The following is a 21,119-nucleotide window of genomic DNA, read 5'->3' as shown; positions in this document are numbered from 1 at the left end:
CATTGGGTAGGCATGTCACATACATTTCACGACAAACACAAAACCTCATTTACCAGCCATTCCAATCTCATCATAGCACTGCGTCATCTGACCTTTTTTCTGCTGTTTATTATGAGTATTTCTAATTTTAACTTTCAATTTTCACCATCTTCCAGTCAATTTGCAACTAAATTATTTCCAGGGTGAGGATACTATCACTGGACAACTGGGTGCAAATACATGTTGAAATGCAATGAAGCTAAACCATTGATTGCTATCAGACCCCGCGTGAATATAGAGTCTGGGCGTAATCTGATTGTATGCTGTGCATGAAGATTTATCTTGATTTTTTTTTCAATCCACATACGGTTCATATAAATGAACAAATTGCACCTTATTGCGAAATAGCCCAGTTTTAATTTAACAATAAGGTCAAGGATGTTATGGAAACAAAGTAAAGAGGAACTAAAAACTACATTCTTTTTTCAATCCTGGTTAGAGATAATACATGAAATTTATGTAAGATAAATTTGTTATGTAGAGATAATACATGAAATTTAAATAAGAAATTTAAAAGTAAGCATTTTAAATTTTGGACTCTGAGGACACCAAAATTAAAGTGGACTACCAATGACAGAATGACAATCACGATAGGTACAGATTTGGTGATGTTTTCAAATAATTATACTGATTTCTAGATTTACAAACATGAGATTTCATTTGAATTGTTACATGTGCCCTATATCTACAGATGCCTTGGAGAAATATAGGTTCCTTCTAGATATTTGAAAAAATAACTGATCACATTTGTATTTGAATGAACTTAAATTTGAATATAGACTGAAGAACTTCATTATATCGATTTAACACAATCCAAATATTTCATATTCAAAGATATGTCAAAAACAGGAATTTTTATTTCATAATTAATGATGGCATCAAAAATAGCTTTTTTTAAAAAGCAGACTATATTTTGTGGTGTTGTATTAAAAGTGCTAAAATATTCAAGAAAATAATATGATAGTGTTTTCAAATAAAATTTAGGGCTTAAAATGTCAGTTCAAGTTGTGTAAAGTGATTGTCATTTACATCAGGAATGTTTATCCCTTGCTTTCTTCTTTGAGACTGGAAGATTTTTTTAAGTCCCCCATTAATGGGTAAGAATATGCTCCTTTAAGAATATAATACTCTCATATTCCCTTATCATTCTTTTGTGCACATGGTACAATGAGACAACCAAATCATTAGCTTGTCCAGTTCCCTATGCTATCAAAGACTGTCACACACAAATTAAAAGAGAATTTGCATGACTCTTGTTGCTTGCAGACCCTGTGGGGTATCAGCAATAGAAAAAAACCTTCTAGAAACTTTTAAATCTATTTAATGAGCAGCTATGGCTTTATTATCATGAGCATAAATATTCTAATATTGGTACTGCACAGGATCAAAAAACACTGATTTTAAGCTATGAGAAATTTTACTAAAACTATACTATAAAATTGGGGTACATATTTGGTATAATTAATCCAGATTATTTTTATGCTTATTAATATTCATTAATGATGTAATTGCCTTTGAATTTAGTGACATTCGTGCTGCATCAAGAAAATAAAAGTTTTAGGGTCATTTCATAGCTATTGCAATGGCTGTTGCCTATAGTATTCCACCCCATATATAGGTCAACTTCAATATTTTTTGTGTGTAATTAACTTAATTAAACCATGATCTTAGGAAAGCTAGAAGCTGTGAGAAGACCATTTAATTTTACATTAGAAAGAAGTTATAAATACAAGTTAGATTCCACCATCCCCAGCTGTATGTAGGCACCCCGGAAATGCATGCCATTGAGAGGAAGAAGCAAGAATGCTGAGCTGGAATAACATATGACAGAAACAGACTCACAAGGATAGGCAGGTCATCCGGGTTATTTGCAAAGTGATGGAAATTACATTTCATGACTGTGCTTTTTCTCCTTTTCAAAGGGGTGCCAATCTCAGGGACTATGGCCTTCCTGGTAAATTACAAGGACTCAACTTTGAGTTCTCTCTCTGAATTGTTTTATTCTAGAAATATATTAAATAAGGGCCAATTTTAGGAGAGTTTTGATTAAGTTCTGGGATTACTCATAGTTTATGCCTGCAACTTTATTTGAAGTAAACCCAGTTTGATACCCTAGAGAAAAATTTTAGGTGATATCATAATTCATTTTGTGTTATTTAAGGACATCACAATATCCTCAAAAAACAATGTCCTTTTAACATCTTTAAACTAAGAAATGAAGTCCAATTACAAGCAAGCACTGCCAAATAGATGAGCCAATGATTATCTGTCAGCTATGTGATTATGTAACTTGCATGATAGCAATATAAAAATGACATAATTCCTTTCCATTCAGATGCTGCCTACTTAATAATTTTCAATCCCTAAAATACAGAAGGTTGAAAAATGGTTTATACTCATAATAAATGAGGAAAATCCAGTAACATATATGTACTCAAAGCAAATCTTGAAAAAAAAACAATAAAACAAAATACTGAGTTATTTTTAAATATTTTATGAATCAAGGTATTTGATAATATTTGAATACTATAAAACTTGAATATAACAGAAGAGTTTATTCAACGCCAAATAATTCCAAATTATAATTACCAGTACAGTATTCTTTCTAATGAGACTGGAATGAAAGGATAATTTTAATTGCAATAATGAAGGTTAATTTCCATCTTTCCTCGTGTTTACTCCCTTATTAAAAAGTGGTCCCCTTAGCCATGGCAGAGACATATTACATTTTCAATGCAAATGTATTAATCTGGATAAACTCTATATTAATTCTTGTATTGCACAGAGCTGTAATTTGGATTATAATTAATCTAAAGTGGCACTAGATTTAAATGACAATATAAATGAGGCATTAGGAGGCTTTTCTATTATGAATGAATATTCAACAAATACAACTTGCATATTGCCAAGTCTCATTTTGAAAGCTCCAGTCCTGGAGATTAATGTCCGCAACGCTACACAACAGCTTACACAAACAGGGTCTTTCTAACGCGTGTTAATTCCTTCCTGTCTCAAAAATTCAGTGCTGAAGTGGAGACACGCTGTTTTCCCATCTAACACATTAAGATAGTGATTAATTTTGCTCGTATTTTTTGACATTTATAACTGACATAAGAAGAAAAACAATATATACATAAGTGGTTATTCGATCTTTAGCAATATTTACAAGGAAGATGTAATAGTTTTTTCACCTAATCAGATTCAATTTAGAAGGCAGAAAACTTGGTTAAAAGTTCATGTCAGTTGTCAATAGCAAGAACTGTCTTGAATTCTGGGAGGTTTCAAGGCTAAATATTTGCATCTCAGTAATTTCTTCTAGTTGGTTTTAAAGTTCATTTTTATCCCTTTAGATATACCGGGGGCGGAGTTTCTGTGGGGATAAAATGGGTTTTAAACCACTCCCATTACGCAATACTCTGTGTCCTCTCCTCTGCTCCAGTCCTGTTTCAATGGTAGCATTAGGCACCTAGGGAGGGACAATCACTCATCAGGCCGTTAGGGAGTGATGAGCCCATTATTTATGCAAAGAAGTGACTGTTACTGGTGAGGATGGAGTACCTGTGTCTGAGGTGTTGTTCCAGGTAAGACTCCTCCCTCAATGCAAGATTGGAGCCATTTTCAAGAGATTCCAGAGTCCACCCTTTATAGGGTGTTAGATATTTAAAACCAAGCATAACGTCACACACCTGAGTATCAGAGAGCATTCAGTGTAACACGAATGTGCTATCTGTGTTTCACACGTTCTTCTGAAGGCTGGGGCGGGGTGGGGTGGGGCTCTATGACTGTGAGAGGGACACCACTGAACACCACTGACCCTGCCCTTCCGGAAGCAAACAGGCGAGCAGCGAGCCCTGATGAGGTCCATCCTCCAGAGTCAATCAACCAACTACCTTGCCATTTCCAACTCTTCAAATGAGGTTTAGAGGCACTACCCTTGACCTTAACCAATTGCCAGGTACTTCAAATTCCTGGTCAGTAACCCCAAGAGCTGAGTTCCTAACACACAGCTATGGCATCTTTTTCACATTGCTTTCGGCTCAGTACCAACCTCACATCTTCTTTGTTTAAGTCAAATTGGAATCATATGTTCACCACTAGATCCTCGGCCCGAATCACAGTGGCGCTTTCCCACTGGACTCCTGAGAGGAATTTAGCATCGAGCGGCGTGGGGTGGGAGCAGGGAGGCCTGGGGAGTCATTTTTGAAGGGAATGCAAAACCAAGATATGCAGATGACTGAATTACAAATGCGGGGTAATTCAGGCTTAAGTTGACTTGCACGTAAAAATGGTAGATACATACTTTTTGCACAACCCAATGTCTTCACAGTGAAAATTAGCTTCTTTATGTGAGACTGTCACTAGAACTCAAGGAAAAGACAGATGACTACCTGAAACTAATAGGCTTGCACCTGTTTCAGCAGTTCTCCTGCTTCAATGAGCCCAACATAATAAAGCTAGGTATAGCGTGCAGCAAAAGTAGCCAATGCAATATTTATTCATCGCGACCGTAGATTTCCATCTCATACATACAAAGTATGGATGAAGTCATATATTTGCCAAATCAAACACTGGAAAAGCCTTAGGTATCCGCACCAGATGCTGGCCTAGGGTTTGTTTGTGCACAAGTAAATGTCATGACATGAAGGTTTGTTTTCAGAGACAGTAGCTTTCATTACTGGGATTTGTCTATTCTAGAAGATCAAAATTACCCAGCATCTAATCCCTTTTCAATGATATTTCCTCTTTCTTAGGCTGAATCATCTGTAAACTTTTTTCACTGGATTTCATTTGAAATGCTTCAAATAGATGCCCTTAAAAAGGGCAAATTCCTGAGTGTACGTTGTAAAAAAAAAAAAAAAAAGGCAAGGAAAAATAACATTTATTTTTAGGGTTACGTGGTTGGTGTGGGGGAGGGTGCCTGTGATTGAATGAAAAAATCCAAGTGATATCTAATCCTGCGCTTATGAAAAATTAATATGCCATCAGAGGAATCACAAGTATAGCTAAGATTAATGAAAGGCGCTTAAAAAATTACAAGCACACAAACTGATTTGATTAAAAAATAATCTTGCTGGTCGTCCTGTAATATTCTTCAACTTACCCACATCTATTCTGTCAGATGGTTATGATTAAAAATAGGTCAATGGGAGGCTACTGATAGAAGTCACATGCAAAATGCACATGCGATGGATAGTAGTGGAAATGTTAGTTTCAAATGAATAAAAGCTTTTAGTAAGTGTGGGGATGGGGGGAAGGCAGGGCTGATTGTGGGGAGTGGGGTGGGGGAAGGAAGGGGAAAGGGTCTAGCATCTTACCGGGGTCTTTGCTGGAGGAGTTTTTGCCTTCACCGGGGTCTCTCTCATTTGTGTCTTTCTCATCCTCCTCGGCCGCCGGTGTCGGCTTAAGCGGTCCTTCTGCCTCCTCACTTGGTTCTTCTGTTCAGAAAGGCAGACTGGTCAGTAGGATCGGAACCCCTCCCCACCAAATGCACGCTCCAATAATTACGTGACCATTTACAGCCTTGGTCACCTCTGAATCACCTGCAGACACCCCTTCTCAAAAGAGGTCATACATTTATTCAAAACCGCAGAACCTGATGATGGTACCAGTGCAAATGTTTATCTCAAGCAACTTCTTGTATATCCACTGAGAACATGGGCCTGCACTAAAAGAAAAGAAATCGTTTTCAGCACAGGTGAAGGCAGGAAAGCTGGAAACACGGGTGTGAGGCAGTTCTGTCATAATAGAAGCTTCTAAGCCACATGGCCCCTGTTCCACGGACTTGGGTAGATGGCAGAACAAACCAAATTCCTAGAAAAAAAAAATTATCCCATGAAAGAATGGGATAATGATGGGTTAACTATAGGACAGGTGTCACTCCTGCCTTCAGGCTCCGGACCCCAGAGGAATTCTTTGGAATTCATCTGAGTCAGATCTCAAAGGTTCAGTTGCACTGGGATTTGTTTTTCTCTATAGGGGGAGCTATACAGGGCACAGGACATAAGAAGGTCTATTTCTTCTATGACAACCACATCACCCCACACCTCATTCACGGGTTCACACCAGCTAGATTACATGGAAATCCTCATAGTAACTCAACCCTATTTAATTATTCTGTAAATCTTAGGTGTGCCGCTGCCGGTGGGTTAATCTGTTTATGCAGTTAGCCTCCGTGCTGGATCTGGGCAGCACTAATCCGTGAAAGGCCCACTGTTCTCTAGCCTGTGATCATTTGTCTCTCACTGTGCTGATGTCACATTTTAATGAATTTTTAGCAATCCGAGTAATGCCAGATAGCCAGACTTGCACCTCCCCACAGCAGGGCATGCTGTTTTCCGGCAGCACAAAATAATAAAAAATAAAAATCATATTCCCCCGGTCCAGGTAGGAATTACATACATGAGGAGGAGAAGGTAAAATGGGATTTGAAGCACCAGGCTGCTCAATTTCATAAAATCTTTAATGACCATATAAATTAACCCTGGAAAGGCAAAAGGTCACCACCACATATGCATACACGTGTCTATTTGCTTTTGATAAGCAGAGCTTTTATGCGGAGAACATGATACAATTAACCCTTCAATAACCATACAAAACGCTGCTATGGACATTTTAAGTGTCAAGCATTAACTGAAAATTACACACTGCATAAAATTTTCATTGCAAATGCTCTCGTGATTGAAAGGGGGAATCGCGGCCCTCTCCACACCCCATGTTTTATTAATAACATTCTGACAGCAGAATGAAATATCCACCGTCATGTGTAGCAGCTGAGCACACACACGGAATGCTATTGAGTGTCTCCCCTGCCCACCCCGCTCTGCTGCTGGGAGGGCAGGGGCCGGGGCTGGGCTCCGGTGGGGCAGCTCCGTGAGCTCAGGGGAAACCAGGCCATGCGCTCCGTCCTCAACAGCCCCCACAAGCCCATCTCCTCTGGGTCTGCTCTTTGCTGCTGAACAACAGCAGTGGGGCGTTCCTTGCAGAGGAGTCAGGCATCTGAGGGTTTGGGGGAATTGCCCCTTTCAGGCAAATCCACGCGGAGATTGTACTTTAGGAAGGAGAGAACGGACGCTCGTCAGGGCCCCGGCCTGCTTTCACCAACCATGGTCATCCCTGATCAAACCCAGGCTCCTGCCCCCAGCGTGAGGCCAGGCTGAGAGGGGACAGTGGCTGGCTGGGTGAGGGAGGGTGGGTGGCGGAGATCATGACCAGATTGGGCCGTGTCCCTGCCAAGTCCACACACGTGACGTGACATCCGGTGGCAGGCCTCGACCCGTGACAGCCCACGGCAATTACTCTCCGGCTCGTCCTGGGGAAGGGAGGCGAGACTTCTTGGCGTAGATTTACTGAGCCTTTCCCCCAGGGCTGGAAAATGAAGTGTCACCGTGGTCCCGGTGTCCTTATCTTGAGGGGACATAAAATGGTAAGGGCTATCGCAACGCCCATTAATAAAACATGGGGTGTCAGGAGGAGAGAATGAAAATTATGAAGGTACTCCAAGAAAAACTACAGTGTAATCTGGGTCTCATCACATGCTTTTTCGCAGGGTCCGATTCTTCATTTTCTAGTGTGTGTTTTAAGGGCGAGAGAAATTCCCAGACATGTCCCTCTATACATCACCGTGGTGTCTGACCTCCGCCTGACCCTGGCAACAGTTTGAGAAATCTGAATGTGAACAAAGCCTGTGTCAGCAGCACGGAGCGACTGCCATCAACTTAATCGCAACAGCAGTTCTGAGGCCATAACTTTGCCCGGCTCGTCCAAGCCACAAGTCAGACCCTCCTGAGCTGGCTGTGCCCGCACAGCCTCTGCTGCTGGGACATTCCCCCCCCCCCCCCCCCCCCCCCCCCCCCCCCCGCTCCTCCACTCTTTCGGGCTCTGCCTTTGAAGTAGGCAGGCAATTAGCTCTAATGCTCCAGCAATTCAGACCTGTTTTGTGGTTTCGGAGGCGAGAGCTGTTTATTACAGGTGGGCACTTTGGAGCCGTAGAACTTTGCAAATTTTTAATCATGCAAAAAATAATCAAAGGGTAACTTATATCCACCGCCATAAAGTTTCATACGAGTCTAAAAAAAAAAAAATAAAGGCTCGCTTTGGTTCTTAGAGTTTTTGAAATTAAGTTGACATTCACTTTATAAATAGACTTCAGAGTTGGGAGTATTAATGTGGAGAAACCACTCTCTCCCCAGGAAAGCTGTAGCTTGGAGTTGGGGTTGCAGGAGGCGTGGCTGTGTTCTAATTCTCAAGTACCAGTTTCCTCCAGGTAAAATGCCATCAAGTGTAAGATGCGTTGTAGTTAACGAACCAACAAACAAAAATACATATGTGACATTAAATGTGCTAAAGGGATGCTGTAGAACTGAGGGAAATGACATAAATTCAATTACGTAAAATTCCAAAATAAAGATACTAACTTACATAAAATTCCCAAAGATGCTAATGCAGCTGTCATTTTCACCAATAAGTTTCTTCACTAATGTAGTACATGTAATCCTAATAAAAGTATTATAACACTTCATAATACTGTTGCTTTCACAGCATATATATCTTTATTCTTTTGCTTCATGTAATATAAAAAACACAATATTTATTCATATATTAAACATTAAGATATGAATGTAGTTAAGCTTAAAATGAACACCGGAGTCCATTAGAACTTCCCAGTTTTCAGACAAATAGTAATACATTTTTATCTTTAAATGTTCTGAAATAATACTGTAGTCTTATAGAAGTTCAGTACTATTAATTTCCCCTAGCATTTTTATTATGGATAAAATGATGATCTTATCAAAGTTATTTTGTATATACACATAAACTATATTTAAAAGAAATGTTTTGAATGACTAGCTTCGAGTATTTTCATTTGAATAATGAAAATGATTAGATAATCTCAATTTATTCTATAAAATCCTAATACACATTTTGAAGCATGTCTACTCCAGTGATACACTGCTGATCTAGGCGCCAGCCAACTGCACTTGGCTCCCGTGGCTTTCTCCCACCGTGGGCTTAGGAACCCTCTCTGAGTCCTAAGGCAGCGGTCGCCAACCGGTGGTCCATGGACCACTGGTGGTCCGTGAGGTCCGAAAGGTTGGAGACCGCTGCTCTAAGGAAAGCGTTGCACACTTTTTAGCCCATGAAGTAATCATATAAAGAGGAAGCAGAGGACAGTAAGTAACTTAAATACCTTCAGTTTTATATACTGAGCATCTCTTCAAGGCATCTGGCTTGTAAGAGTTCTTCCCTGGACACCTGCACTCTCTCCCTGTCCGGTCCCACCACCAACCTCCAAATCTACCCTCTGTATGAGCGACTTAAATCTACTAAAATCTTTTAGTGACTCACTACAAGAAAAAGTTCAATCTTCTGTTGCATGCAAAGAATACCTCCGAGATACCTGGTCCTTGTCCACCACTCCAGTCTCATTTTTTTTTTCACTTCTTACCTAGCACTTAATACTTCAAACAACAGCAACCCACCCTTGTGGCTGTGGCTCAGCTGGCTGAGCATCGTCCTGTGCACCAAAAGGTCACAGGTTCGATTTCTGGTCAGGGCACAAGCCCAGGTTGTGGGTTTAGTCCCCGGTCTAGGTGTGTGCAGGAGGCAACCAATTGATGTTTCTCACATCACATCAATATTTCTCTTTCTCTCCCTCTCCCTTCCTCTTTCTCTAAAATCAATAAAAACTTTTAACTTGCATCATCAGAGTCACCTGTTCTACTTGTTAGAAATCAGACCATGTGCTCCACCCCTGGAATTTATCATTCAGTCGATTTAGAGGGAGGCCTGGGAATTTACATCTCTGTGTTCCCAGGTGAAGATGATGCTCCTAATCCAAGGACCACATTTCATGAACCACTATTCTAGAAACACGTGACTGTTATTAGTGTTGCCTTCCTGTACATATCATTATATTTCCCTGTCTTATCTAGGACAACTTCTCTCCACTATATATCCATTTTTTCCTTCAAGCTCAGCTTGGGCAATTCCAGTTTCATCATCTGTAAAAATGGAATTAATAACGCCTACCTCATTGGTTTGTTGTATGATAATATTTAAAAATTAGTCAGCACATAGCCTAACACAAACTAAGTGTTTCAAAATGCTGGCTGTGTTATTACTATTAATTATTTCTTTATCCAAAAAGTCTTACCCTAAATCTTGAATTGGGATTAATGTTTCTGAATAAGATTTTCTTCTTTTTTCTGTACATGGATGTCAAACAACTTACCATAGTATTTGGAAATTATCCATGTACTATGCCTATTTTCCCTAATAGCTACACATTTACTGAAAATAGTGATTATCTTATTGCTCCTTGTGCCAGAGCACCTGGAACAGTGCCTGGAATATAGTAGGCAGGCAACACAGGTTTGTTGAAACACTAAATTGAAATTAGGATGCAAAATTGAAGAAGAAAAGGAGGCGTCCAGATGCTGTATCATTCTTCTATTCCCCTCCAATAGAACTTGAAATGGAGTATTTGTTTGGATTGGTTTGGGTGTCCTTGCATTTTCTCTTTCTACTAAAAGTAAATTCATTATTCAACCCTCCAGTCTGACTTCACACCACTTGTTCTTCTCAAAGCCACCAACAGCTTCCAAGCTGTGAAATCCAGTGGCCATGAAGGTGTCTGCTCAGCAGATGTCATCACACCCTCCTCCTGGGGACCACACCTGACAACCTTGCTCCAGCACTGTACCTCTCTTCCTTCCTTGATCTCATTGACTACAATCTGCAAATAACTTATCTATTTGTATAGCCATATTGTTCAAAAATCTTATTCAAGACTTATGCCCAGCACTCACTGGCACTAATATTTTGAGTGAAGTTGATGACTCCTACTTTTCTTACCCGGGGTAACTAGGTCTATGGCATGATGTCATCAGTTGAAATGAAGAAAAAGAGGAGAAGAAATGGTTTTGCAGAAAAAAGAAGTTCAATTTGGAATTTGTTATATTTGACTTCCCTGTAGAACATCTCCATGGAAATACACAGAAGGCATGGGAACATCTAAATATAAAGTTTCTCTGAGAGACTAAAGATGGAGATTTTGTAAACAAAGACAATAAGTAAATATGTTGACAGGGAGTGGTATCTTTTTTAGTTTGACAATTTTGGTCATAGTCTTGATTTTGCCCTATTATTTCCAATCAGGTCATTCATGAAATCTTTTCATTGATTTGAGGTGAGGAAGGCAAATTGGGCTTGTGCTATTTTATCTTAAGTATGCTCTCTAGTTTTCTAGGGGGAAAAATAACATATGTAATAAAAAGGTTTTTATGAGAGATGCATAGGTGAAAGTAAACTGAATAATTTTTGATGGAAATCCTGACTTTATATTGCAGGAATGTTTTCACTTGCAAAACTGTTCGTTTTTTTGTGTGTGTTTTTTTGTAAAGTATTTCAATACCCCATTATGAATGCGAAGGACTTTTTATAATCATTTTTTTGTTCTATATAACACATTATTATTTCAATTGTATAAATCTGGGAACTGGGATCATGTTTATATAGCAGAAATAAATGAGGTGTGTTGTAACAACATGGGTGCGTTTCCTCTTAAATTATCTGAATATAATGCAGCTAACAAGGCCTGGCTGCCATTTTTTTTAACATACACATATACACACAAAGCACAGGGAATAGTAAATGTGTTGACATGGCTACACAAAATCCAATCAGCCCATTGACTGCCAAAAATAACTCCACCAACCAGGTTTTTTTAATTGTGTAAAAATAATATCTGGCTTTCTGGCTTATCCTTTGTATAAAACTGACCACTTCGGTGAAACTTCATAGTGTACAAATGCAGATGTGAGAAATTATCCAGCAGATGTTACTCAATCTTTAAAAAGTCACTTTACATAGGCATCCAAATATACAGATATATTTGCTTTTGCTATTAACTTGTTTCTATAAGGAATCTGATCAAATCTAATTGGAGCAGCTCCAGAGATCCATGCATTACATAAATGACGAGAATAACAACTGTAGGACAGACAGACATGATTGTGAGAAGGAACAGACCAATTACCTGAGGTCACTCTCAGCGGCTGCTCCGACAGGTCATCCTCACAGGTCCTGGCTCCCAAAGAGGCAGATTCTGCAGAGAACATCGGGGGGAAAGGTGGTCAGCTCTGCAGTCACAGCCAACATCACAAGAACCCCATTGGCTTTCAATGAGATAAGTATGTGGTGGGGCTCAGGGGAGTCTGAGGAACATCTTACATCCTAGTGAGCAGCGGTTAGCAAGATGAGTCAGACAGGGGTGCCCTTAGATCGAATTTTCGATGATGGGCAGTGCACAGCGAACACCACAATGTAGTTCAAATATAGAAGCAGGAAAGGCTCATTGTGATTTTTACCTCTTGGGTCTCTGGCCAAGCCTACATTCTAGTGGCCATGGCACATGACATAAATTATGAGCACGCTTTTACTTCTCTGTCAAAGCAGCAAAAAACAACAACAGTAACAACAACAAAAAACCCTCAATATACGGTAACTGCTGTGAGACCAAAACTGAAAACAATCACTTAAGGAAACCTAAAGAGTATGTCCAAGTCATCAATAAACGCAATAAGAGACTCGGCTCTTTGATTTGTGCTCCACAGCAGAAGGCCAGCAATGGCCTGGTTTGCTCAACCCAACCCCAAACACAAATCATGCTTTCCATCCAATTCCATGCTTCCTTTGCATTCCCTGTTGTAGGGAAATCTAGAAAAACAACAACTAGGCCTTAGAAATCAACATCAACACCTTCTTTCTCCCCACTGAGTCATCACACGCTCTTGGTTCCATTTGACAATGACCCGTCTCGTGTGTTTCTGTCACCCTCTCATTCCTGGCAACTGCAGTAGCTTCCAGAGCAACCTCCCCGCCTCGAATTCCACTCTAATCTCTCATAATATCTTGAGAGCTACCTTTTTAAGAATATAGAATTGCATGAGCACAGATCCTGGCTCTACCACTTTCTAGATATGGGACCTTTGTGTACCACTCAATCCCCTCATTTGTAAAATGCAGCTATAATCAGCAATTGCAAGAGAAAATAATACAAACATGATATGGTCTCCCAAGTGAAAAAGGCCAAATCTTATTGACAAATTTTAAAAAGTGGTCACAAAATTCTTACACGGACAAAGACAGTCATGTTTATCTAGCAATAGCATCTCTGGTTGATTCTGAAGGCTTTAATTAAACAAATAATTAACCTTGAAAATAGAAGTGCACACCAAGGCACTATTATTGCATTTGCTAATTGTTTTTCCTCTTATATATCAAACCTTTAGCCTTCAGTGGCAATCTACTTAAAAATACGTAATACAATCAGTATAAACAATCGGTAGCTTCCCATCACCAACAAAAAAATATTATGTTTTCTTGTAACTATCTCTTACATTTGTCTGGAAAGGAAGAGTTTATCCTCAGTCTTTGCTTATAAATCCAGCAATAACTCCCAAAGAGCACAGTATTGATGCCCATCCCATATGTCACTCAAGAAGCCCACCTTCTTCCTCACGACCTCTCCTTCGTGTCTTGATGCCTTGAGCAATGTTGTTCCTTATATTTTTTTAATGTCTTTTTGTTTTCTCATGTTAAACTCTTATTCTTCCCTCAAAACCCAAAGCAAGTGTCACCTCCTCCATGCTCCCATAACAATTAGCTTACACATATGTGACAGGAATTAGTGTCTGTTTTGGGCATACAATTGAAAGAGCTTTGAATTTAGAGTCTCAGGCTCTGGGATACTTTATGAAATTCTCATCTTGATATTCATCCGTCTTAGGACACTTTTATTCAAAATCCTAATCTATGCCCTATACCCTTACACTGATGACTACCCAAAAGACACTAATTCCTGTCACCTATATGAATATGTGTGTAAAACCATTTTCCCCTCTTTTCTAGCAAAATATAAATAATTGGTCAAGGAACCCTTACTGTTTTACACACACACACACCAATCATGTATTGAAGAGACTTGTTCAAATAGATATCAGTGTACTTCAGTGAGCTAGACCAAATGACTGCTATCCTTAAAGACACATTAAAATTAAAATAAAGCAATGACAACTTAGTGACTGCGTGTATCTCTGCTGGGTACTATGATATCTATTCGTATAAAAACAGGCACGCATTCCCCACAATCAAATCACGAGGCATTGATGAACCCTTATTTTACACATAGGAGGCGGGGCACAGAGAGGTTGGGGTAGCCCTCTGTCCTCGGCCCCGAGGGTGAGCCTGACTCGCTTGGAATGAAGCCCAGGGGGCCGGGTACAGAAGGCTGAGGAATTTGGGATGTGTCCAGTCGGAAGAGCACGATAGTTAGGAGCCTAGAAAAGTTTCCTATCTTTGGGAAGGCCAGAAACCAAGAGGGGGAAAGGAAAAAAACAAAGCAACTGTTCACTAGTCCTGCGAACATTCTGATATTTCATAAAAGATTTACATCCTTTGAATATGAAATGTGACCAAATAATCATTTGGTACCACATGGAAATCATTTCATTTGAGAGTGATTTAAGGAGATGTACAAAATGTCCAAACCAGAAACTGTTTTTTAACCTCACAAATTAGGTCACGTGGCACTGGAGTCGGCCCCAGTGAGAGTGACTGGGGCGAGTGAGTTCATAAATGAATGTCGTTCAGTGCGCCAGCAATTTTTTTTTTTTTAATTCTCAACAGTGTTCCTCCCTTTATATAAATGAAAACATTTTAATAAAGGAGCTTTTAGCTTATCAAACTGGTTAACTTACACTTTTCTGCCGGTGTAAAATGAATTGTGTAAAATCTGGCAATGACACACGGCATCTTTCAATATTTCCCTCGCATAATTGCTCTGTAATAACAAATCTGACTGCTGTTAACACGGTCTGTCCCTTTCGAAGGTGATTTAATTAGATTACTAATTTGTGTTCTCTAGCACCTAACCTTTCTGGTTTAATTCTATTAAAAATAGTACCACAGACAGTTTACCCAGTATTCTACTCTATTCTGCCAATTTGGCAATGATCACAAATTTGAAAATGGTACCAAATTACTCTATTTTGATTAACATGACGTGGGCCACGTTTTCCTGTGGAATAGTGTATTGATCATCACCATCACTGTCCTCAACAACACTTTCCAGAGGACTTGCTCTGTTCCAGGTGTGACGGATGGACACCCCAAGCAACTGGCGGAGCTAGGATTTGAACCCAGGCAGCTTTATTTCAGGGATAATTCTCTTAACCACAAGGACACACTGAGCCATATATTTAAGATCCTAAAAGTCATTTTTCTCTTAATTCTGCAATTATTCCTCATGTTCATTTTTCTCATTTGGCCTGATTCTAACCACCTATGCTCTTAGCCTAACTCAAAGGATTCCACTCCCAATACAATGCTTAAAACCTCAATTTTGGAGACTCCTCTTCCCTTTAATTGATGAGAATGGACATTCTCACAGTTATCTCTCATTTCCTTGCACTGTGACATCCCCTCACTAACTCTCCATCTCATTTCTCCTTCTGACCTTTCCCCTCCCTTATACAAATACTCTTGGTCCGGGTAAATAAACTGATAACTTTCAGGCATCTAATCTTAGTTCAAAAATCAAGCTCTCATTTTCCAAATCTTTTTCCCCCCTGGTAATCCTATATAATAAAAGGCCAATATGCAAATTGTCCCCACGGGCAGGAGTTTGACCGACCGGAAGTTAGATATGCGCTGACCACCAGGGGGTGGTGTGGAACATGGCGGGCATCGGTGATGCACCGCTGACAGCAGGCAGCAATGGAAGCACTGCTGGCCCCAATGGGCCCCACGCAGGACCACAGCAGGATGGTGGAGCAGGTGAGCAGGGCCGCGAGTGGGTGGCACCAGGCCAAGGCGGGTGCGAGCAGGGGCCCTGATTGCCCTGCCAGTTGCCCCACAGATCAGCCCTGATTGCCAGCCAGGCCTAGGGACCCTACCCGTGCACAAATTTCATGCACCGGGCCTCTAGTCTATATATATAAAAGGCTAAATATGCAAAGTGGCCCCTCGGGAGTTCAACTGGGAGACCAGGAGTTCGATTGCTCGCTATGATGTGAGCTGACCACCAGTGGGCAGCACGGAATGAAGAAGGGCTCCAGCCAGCAGCTGGCAGCTGGGGAAGGAAGGTCCTGGCTGGCAGCCAGAAGGAAGCCCCTGGCTGGCAGCCAGAAGGCCCCGATTGGCCCTGATAGCTGGCCAGGCTTAGGGACCCTACCCGTGCACAAATTTCATGCACCGGGCCTGTAGTTGGAATAATATTTTTTAAAAAATGATAATCATTACAAACCTGATGGTCAGGGAAAGATCTGGAATTTTATTTAACAGTCTAGATGCATAAACAGAATTCTAAGTTTAAAGTTGTTTGTTGTGTTTGTGGAATAAATGTAATCTAATCTGCACTTGATGATTGCAACAGCCATGTGCTTTTTATATTCTTATCAGCAAAATTTGGGAAGCATCTGGCACAAGTTCAGCAGCAAATATAATTTTTAAAACAATGGGTGAATGTTTAAGCTGCCAAATATTGTACTAGGATGGGATTTGCCTACAAAACTCCCACGTCTCACCCCTACCACTGATTTATTAATGCATCAAACAATAAGGCGTATCACTATTTTTATTTTTTTTAATTTTTATTATATTTTTTGGTGATTTCAGAGAGGAAGGGAGAGGGAGAGAGACCTGGGAACATCAATGATGAGAGAGAATCATTGATCAACTGCCTCCTGCACACCCCCTACTGGGGATCCAGCCCACAATCTGGGCATGTGCCCTGACCTGGAATCAAACCGTGACCTCCTGGTTCATAGATCGAAGCTCAACCACTGAGCCACGCCGGCTGGGTTGTATCACTATTTTTATCAAAATGTTTAGCACATAAAATAAAACATATATAGCCAACAGAATAAATATTAAGCCAAGTGGCCTAAAGTGATAAAAAGAAAAAAAAAACATTTTCTGTATCTTAGGTAATATTATTCTTAGTTCTACTTCACTTTCACCCACTTAAAAAAAAAAAAAGAGGAGAAGGAAGAAGAAGTGGACAAGGAGGAGGAGGAAGAAAAAGAACCCATTTCTTACTATTTAATTGGAGAATAAGACTAAATTCTAAAAGTCCACAAGTTGCAACAAGGCTTCTGGGTCCCCCTCATCTCTCTTGAAGCCCCTCCCACCTCCAGCACAGCTCTGTGATGTTTCACAGACTGAATACAAAAGAGAAGATATTTGCAGCTCTCTCAATTTCAAAATAATATGAGAACACTTGTCGGAAACCTGTTAAGTGCTAAGCATGTAACATGTTACTCAATCCTTGCAGTAAATCTATTAAAAAAAACATGGCTTTTATGGAAGAGATGAGATATCAAAGGTCAGACATTTTAAGTAATTTTTTCCAAAGGCTCAGAGCAGCAGAGGTAGGGTTTGGACTGAGTCTGTCTGGCTCTAAAGCTCTGTGCTCTTCTCTGAACAACACTCCCTCCAGGCAGCCCCCAGGACTCCTGGGCCAGGAAGTCTAAAATCTTTGGTTTCCCTACCTCCTAAAAACATTGGTTTCCCTACCTCAATAAAAACCACAACAAAAAAACAGCTCAAACTCCCTCAAAGCAAATTCATCATCACATCATCAATATTTAGAAGAACACATCAGATTCAACATGTATTACTATCTTGGTAGTTACATCTGAATAAAGAACTCGGAACTGGCTTGTGCACTGCAAAAGCAAAGCCTGTTTTCAGAGGAAGCAAGTTTGCAATTAGAAATGATTTCAAGTGGTCTTCTCCACCCTTTTCCTCTGTGGATACAAAGAGCACTCTTCTAAAAAGCAGAGCAACTCAGCATGCTACCGAATGGTTTTGAGTAACCAAGCAACATCATCGCTGTGGACCTTTCCCTTAAATTATTTCTCCCCCAGCAGTCAGAGAGGTGGGGGGAATTGGGTGCTCCAGGATCAATGATCGGAATGAGGCTGGATTTGTAATTCTTCATCTTCTGGAAAAGTGGAGCTCCGTTGCCCTGCCCTGTCTAGTTTCACCCAGAAGTTATTTTCATATAGTAAGGGAGGAGTTCCCTCCAGGGGCCTCTAGGCCAGGCATGTCTGATCACTTCTTCCTGCTTCTTGAATCATCTATGACCTCAGTTTAATGGGACCTCAAAAGAATTTAATAAGTGTCTGATATCAATTAGTTTCAATAAATTACTCATGCATTTCCTTAATGTCTCATATTTTAAAGTACTCTTACTGAACATTTTTTTTAAGTTTACTAATTCCTAATGCACTTCTCCATGTAAGGTTCTGTTTTATTTCTGAGAGTTCTGAAATTGAAAGGTCAAACTTCTATTGTCATAACTTAGGAATAATATCATGTTCACAGCTATCAACCAGTTGCCCAGTTATTGAAACTTAAGTCCTTACAGGATTTGTCACAATCTTTGTATTCTCTACACAGATGGATCTTGAGAGTATTATACTGAAATAGTCAGATGGAAAAGGACAAGGACTTCCCAGCTGGTGTGGCTTAGTGGCTGAGTGTTGACCTATGAACCAGGAGGTCACGGATCGATTCCTGGTGAGGGCACATGCCTGGGTTGTGGGCTCGATCCCAAGAGGGGGATATACAGGAGGCAGCCAATCAATGATTCCCTCTCATCGTTAATGTTTCTACCTCTCTCTCCCTCTCCCTTCTCTGAAATCAAAAAAATATATGTATTTAAAAAGACAAGGACCATATGATTTCATTCATATGTGGGATATAAAACAAAAAGCAACAAATGAACAAACAAACAAAAAAGCAAACTCATAGACACAGACAACAGCATGTGGTCACCAGAGCGGAAAGTGGGTGAGGGGAGGATGAAGAGGGAAAGAGGCTCAAATCTGTGCTGACGGAAGGAGACTAGTCTTCAGGTGGTGAGCACAGAGTCCAAACATGCAATATTATAAAGTTGTGTACCTGAAATGTACACAATATCATTAACCAATATTACCACAATAAATGTAATATCTAAAATGTTGAAAACAATTTTCATTCCTTAGCATGTTGTGTTGGCTTCACTAGTCAGCTCATCAACACAGGAAGCACCTCTGTCCACACCTGGCTCCCTCTGACCCACTAATGGCCTTTGTTCAGGTGCAACACTGGCAGTATTGTGGTTTTTTGTAAGATTTTGTTACTGATTGTGAGGGAGAGTGAGAGGAAGGGAGAGAGAAAGAGAGAGAGAAACACTGATGTGAAACATTGAGCATGGCCCCTATGGGGGATCCAGCCCACAACCCAGGCATGTGCTCTAACTGCGAATCGAACCTGCAACCTTTCAGTGCATGGGATGATGCTCAACTCTCTGAGCCATACTGGCCAGGGCAGCACTGGCTGTTCATTTCAACCCTTTCCTTTCCATCTCATGGCTAGTTTGTAATCCATGAAAACCTCTACCTTCTTCTCCACAATTACCACATTTTGTGAATAGCCTCATTTAGGTCAATGTCTCCTGAAGTTATTATTATTTTTTAATGAAAAGGAAAATCATGTTAATCCAGTAGTGCAACTTCATCGCTATTCCTTTAACTTTTTCAAAGGCTCTTCCAAGGGTATCATGGACCCTCAGGGCAGTTGCATTTCTTGGTCTCCGACCTGTGACTTGGCTTTTGGAAGCGTCTATACCTTCTCTTACAGTTTCACCTGGAAGACCTCTGCAGTGATAGGCACCTCCCCAAAGACAGCCTTGTTTTTAAATTACTGCAACAGTTAGAGAGTTGAATCAGGTTCACATCATTAAAAACATGTCCCGTGCTCTGTAATGATTTCACAATTCCCACGATTTTGCTTCAGTCACATTCAGTGAGTTACCTGGGCGTCCTTCTTGGGAATCATGATCCATGAAACACCCTGGTTCTCTCCTGCTGCGGAGAACCAGAGCAAGAGAATCCGTGTTGAAATAATGGTCACTTTTTTTTTTTTTACTATTTGAGAATCATTCCCTTTGCTTGGAATTTTGATCAAAGAGAAAAGGTGAGCCCTCAGTGACATAAAAATTGCCCACTTCTGCTCTCTTTATCTGGCCCTTAGAAAGCCTGTGTTGTTCAAAAAACTATTTCATTAGGAGAATATTGATTAGTCCTAGCCATATATTTGTGCTGGGGGCAGGAGGGGGGGGCATTTACTTAGGAACCAAATGCCCTCAAGCTCAAATCCCAACTCTACCCCTTTCTAGCTATTTGACAAAGCAAGTTAGCCCCCCAAAAGCTCAGGATCCTACATGCGAAATGGAAACAAAAATACCCAGACTTCAGGGTGCAATAAAGTTAATGAATATATAGCGTCTAGTACTGAATACGTAGTAATTGTACTCATGTGATTCTTTCGTGGCTTTGGTCTGTCCTGCTGAATGCAAGTTAGTCAAAGAGAAGCTTGGTGTCCTGGCTTTTTAGAGTATATTTATCTGTGATGTGCGCCCTGCCCTGTCCATCAGTGGAGTTTGTGTTTTAAGCCTTTAAAATATCACTATTATTTGTGTAGATATTTTGGAAATAGCAAATGTTAAAAAGACCAAACATTGGTTTCCTAAGCAATTTGAAAGTTGATTTTCTTAAATCCCTAAGCAAATCTTACAGAGGCTGCAATAACAGTGGTACGTGAACCAAGTTCTAGAGCCTGTTCAGTCCACTCTGATTTGACCCTTTACAAAAGTTATAGTGAAGAAGACGAACTCTGAGGACTGGCCGTGATAGACAAGTTGACCCCAGATTTCTCTTGCAAGAGAGGGATCCTCCCCTCCCCCATCATCAGTCTCTATTAAGAGGAAAGCTTAAGGAGAAGTCACAAGTAATCTCAGAATGTGCAGGACTGCAAACATGGCAGTCTCCAAAACGCAAAAAGTATCCATTCATATATGAACACTGGGTTTGAGGCATTTTCTAGTCTTTGTTACGTGCAGTCCCCTAAATCATACACCCTACCCAACACACCATTAAAGCACAAAACACTTTTTTTCCTGCAAAGCAATTCACGCGAACCACACAGACAATGTTTTAAAGCTTTCACAAAGGCAAGGTAAATGGGGAATG

At 40.3% G+C, this 21,119-nt stretch overlaps 1 protein-coding gene across 9 annotated transcripts in view; it reads right to left on the bottom strand.

Annotated features, from left to right (window-relative positions):
• The window catches only part of ZFHX4 (zinc finger homeobox 4), a 365,425-nt gene that overhangs the window by 25,642 nt on the left and 318,664 nt on the right, over window positions 1–21,119 (bottom strand). For 8 of the 9 annotated variants that reach the window (XM_079796736.1, XM_079796738.1, XM_079796742.1 and 5 more), the window contains 2 exons: window positions 12,077–12,145; window positions 5,355–5,474 (listed from right to left, as the gene is read on the bottom strand). In XM_079796736.1, the coding sequence (XP_079652862.1) occupies window positions 5,355–5,474; window positions 12,077–12,145 (189 nt within the window). The remainder of the gene's footprint in view (window positions 1–5,354; window positions 5,475–12,076; window positions 12,146–21,119) is intronic. The other variant, XM_079796741.1, reaches the window with a different exon arrangement.

Source organism: Cnephaeus nilssonii (assembly GCF_951640355.1).
Source record: "Cnephaeus nilssonii genome assembly, chromosome: 18".
NCBI classification, from domain to species: Eukaryota; Metazoa; Chordata; class Mammalia; order Chiroptera; family Vespertilionidae; genus Cnephaeus; species Cnephaeus nilssonii.
This window is presented reverse-complemented; position numbering and strand designations above follow the sequence as displayed.